General features: G+C 27.5%; 1 protein-coding gene across 1 annotated transcript; it reads right to left on the reverse strand.

Moving 5' to 3' along the window:
- Window positions 1-503: 503 nt before the first annotated feature.
- On the reverse strand, window positions 504-1,121 carry LOC120175880 (late embryogenesis abundant protein At1g64065-like). The gene has a single exon (XM_039182430.1). The coding sequence runs from the start codon at window positions 1,119-1,121 to the stop codon at window positions 504-506; it is 618 nt and encodes a 205-aa protein (XP_039038361.1).
- Window positions 1,122-3,829: the final 2,708 nt, after the last annotated feature.

Genomic DNA, 3,829 nt, shown 5'->3' on the forward strand with positions numbered 1-3,829 from the left:
TACACGTATTATTTTTTTGGAAAAAATTCAAAAGAATTTTCTTGGCAAACAAAGAATGTGAAAGAATTTTACTATGATATTTATAGGTTGCTCAGTGACCTGTTTCGATTCAAATTTTTAGAGGTAACAGCTAAATATTTAGTTGTTGTTTGATTTATGTAAAATTAAAATCATAACAGTCAGCTGTAATTGAGAAGCATTTTCTTTTCCAACAATGGTCACAATAATCAATCAGAATACCAATTAGAATATATTGAATCGTTGGCTAAAGAAAATAATATAATATCGTAACATATTTGTGAAAATAATATAATATACTAAATTGTATTAGACCTCGAATTTAATCTTCCATTAAAAAGTACATATGATATATAACATCTCTATTAAGAAAAAATTTAATAGAGAAAACAGAAAAAGTTTAAAAGTAAAGAACAAAAGTACAACTATAAAGTACAAAGCGAGCTGCTGCAAAACAGTAAATAAAATTAAAAAAAATGAAAATATTACAACTTATAGTTATATTTGCAGTTTTGGTCTCCAACAGTTGAATTTGACAAAAAGACAATGACATCGCATGAAGCTGTAGAAACAACATGGATCTTAAACAGATTCAATACATTAACCTTGCCTGAAACCGCTGCAAAAGTGTTCAAAGGCAGTTCACCACCCGCAACATCACCAAAAAATTTTGAATCCGATATGAACCGATCCGCCATGATCGTCACCGTCAGATTCATTGCAGCCGTATCATCTGCAGAAATCTTACCGGCTGGAATTGCGGCTTCGCCTACTTTCCGGTCCCTGTAATTCAAATAAGCGGTCGAGTCGGCGTACTTGAAACCCACTTTGTTCGAGTTCTTGATCGAGAGATCCACGTCCAGGGTGGCGTTGAACAGCGCCTGGAGCTTCGTCAAATCCAGGGAAAACTTCAGGTTGGCTAAGGTGACCGAGTTGATCGTTGTAGTGGGTGTTTTGGGCTTGAAGACCGTGAAAATTAAAATTATTATAAGGATTATTAAGAATAATAAAACACCCATGGTTGCAAAACAGATGTTTCTGCATCTATGGCGAGACTTGCGGTCACTATTCATGGCTGCTGAACTGCTTGCAGATTGTTCCATTGATTTTGAACTCTTTCTTCCTGGAAGAAAATTTTGCAGGCTTTTGAATCTGGGGAAAATATTAAAGCAAAGTTAAAAGCTTGAAATTCAAAACGTGGCCCATGCTAGTAAATGCATGTAGCTCATTAAAATTTCTTTACTATTCCTTAAATAAGCTAAGCTAACATCTAGGGAGCCATTAATATGTAGTTGAACATTTTTTTCATAAATCTCTTTATTATTATTATTATTATTATTTTTTTTTTTTTGAAAAAAAACTTATGTCCATAAAGAATCAGTTTTCCTTTTTTTCCCTTCCAAAAATAAAATCACTTAAAAAACCCTTTTTTCACTTAAAATTTAAAACCACCATTCATATAAAAAGTATATATTATGCATAATTCTTTTAATTAATGGGATATAATCTAATTAATAAAGTTTTAGATATTTCACAAAAGAAACTAGATCCTAGAAAATAAGATCAAGCATTAGTGTATGTTAGGCAGTTCCTGCAAGTGTCTCACACGCATGTTGGGGGCTACAGTTATAATTGAAGTTTATTTAATTAAAATTTGGTAAATTATAAGAACAATCACTTATATTTCAGTTTTGTTTATCTTTTGTCATTGATATTAAAAAATTATGTTTTGATCATTTATGTTATCAATTTATAGTAGTTCGATCATTGGACCGTTAAATATCATTATCTCAATAAATGTGGCACGTTAAAAATAATTAATTTATAATTTAAACCTGAACTTTAAACAAAATTCCAATTTTAATTCTAAACAATGCCTTTCTCTTATTTATTTTTTTAGTTCATTTCAATAACAAAATCCAAAAAAAACATTTATTTCTGAATCAAAGAAACCCCAGTTGTCATCACTTATAATCTGAGTTGTTGGACGTTGGATTGATGCCAAAATAAGTATGTTCTTCTTATCAAACGTGGGCTACCCATCGTGGGGTTCATTGTTTGATTATAACTGAATTAATCGATTAAATTAAAAATTTGTTTGTTTAATTGATAGAGTAACTATATATTAGATCAGCTAACGATTAAGAAAAAATTTTAAAATTCAGTTACGAGTTAATTCAGTTCAAAATAGATTAATTGATTAAATTAAACAGGAATATTAAATATATTATGCATATATTTTAAACTTAAACTCATTAAGAATTAAGATCCAACTATTTTTAATTACATTACACCAGGAATGTTCATGGATGGTTATGAGATTTTTCTAACTGTAACCCAACCATTAAGGAACAATTAATCGCTAATGGACGGTTAACCGTTTCTTAAACGGTTAGATTACATGTTAACTGTAGGTTAACCTATTACAATTATTTATCAAATTTTTTTCATAATTCAAACTACAAATAGTATATATAACTTAACACATACTTACACCGATGTAAGTAAATAAAATAAAAAAAGTGTAGCACTTAACGCATACTTACATCAGTATAATTATGTACATCTCCAAATATCTTAGTACCTAACAATAAACACATAATTATATTGGTGTAAGAATATTTCTATATTTTCAAAAAACAAATTAAAAAAATGATAATATATATATATTAAATTATTTGTATACAAATTTTATAAAAAATATATATAAATTATAAATAATAGAAAACTATATTAAGTTATTTGTGTAAAAATATAATAATTTAGAAATATATTTATAAATTTAATTTCTTAACGGTTAACCGTTGGTTAATCGTTTATCAAAACTTGTAACCTTAACCGTTAACCATCATTTTTAGCAGTTCGATTAACCAAAATTGTTAATATTAAAGGTTCGGATAATTAACCTGTTAAATGTAACAATTATATTGGTTAACAGTTACAGTTAATAGTTCCGGGTTTTTTGAACACCCCTACATTACAACCATTAAACAATCAAAACTTAATCAAATTTTAACAAAAATAAAAATACCTCTATTAAATTCAAATTAATCTAACCAAGAGAATTACAAAAAATTTTTTGGTTAATTCGAAAATTGATCGAATTAATAAACTTTTATTTGGTTGGTTTAATATTTTAAAAAATTGATTTAAATCATGGTTTAAAAAATTAATTAATTCAATTTTAGCTAATTGGATTCAATTAGTAACCAGATTAACTGATTAAAATCCCTATTATCCACTACTGAAATTAATCGACGTGCACAAATCGAGTGACCTCAGTGGTAAAATGATGATTATTATTTTTTGAGGTCACAAGTTTCTAGTACTAGGAATATTATGGGTGTGAGAATTCAATCTCAAATAGTTGAGAGTTATCTTTGAATAAACACAACATTCTACTTACCCTAGATTAATTAAAGAAAAAAATACCAAAATAGGCATTTATTGGGTAAACTACAACATAATTTTTTATTTTTTATTTTGGTTCCTAGATTTTATTTTTTCAAAATCATACCTAACATTTATATTTTGTTTCGTTTTAATACCTCATCGTTAAAAACTTAACGATATTATTGTAGGTTGCACTTTTTTGTTAAATTACATCGTTTGTAACCCCCTAGACCCGGTCTATGCGTTTCGACTAAGTCTAGTGAATCACATTCATGATTCTTAAAGATATTGTTCCGAAACCATTATTCAATCATAGTAAAATCACATTATAAATGACGTTTATGAAATTATAATAATCTATACTATAAAAATACATCTCATAAATATAATGAAGAAAAAAACAAATTAATTTAAACAT

This window comes from Hibiscus syriacus, unplaced genomic scaffold, assembly GCF_006381635.1.
Source record: "Hibiscus syriacus cultivar Baekdansim isolate YM2019G1 unplaced genomic scaffold, ASM638163v2 tig00112217_pilon, whole genome shotgun sequence".
NCBI classification, from domain to species: domain Eukaryota; kingdom Viridiplantae; phylum Streptophyta; class Magnoliopsida; order Malvales; family Malvaceae; genus Hibiscus; species Hibiscus syriacus.

Bases quoted from the DNA above. Each gene is read 5' to 3' on its own strand.
- LOC120175880 (XM_039182430.1), bottom strand. From the start codon at position 1,121: ATGGAACAATCTGCAAGCAGTTCAGCAGCCATGAATAGTGACCGCAAG.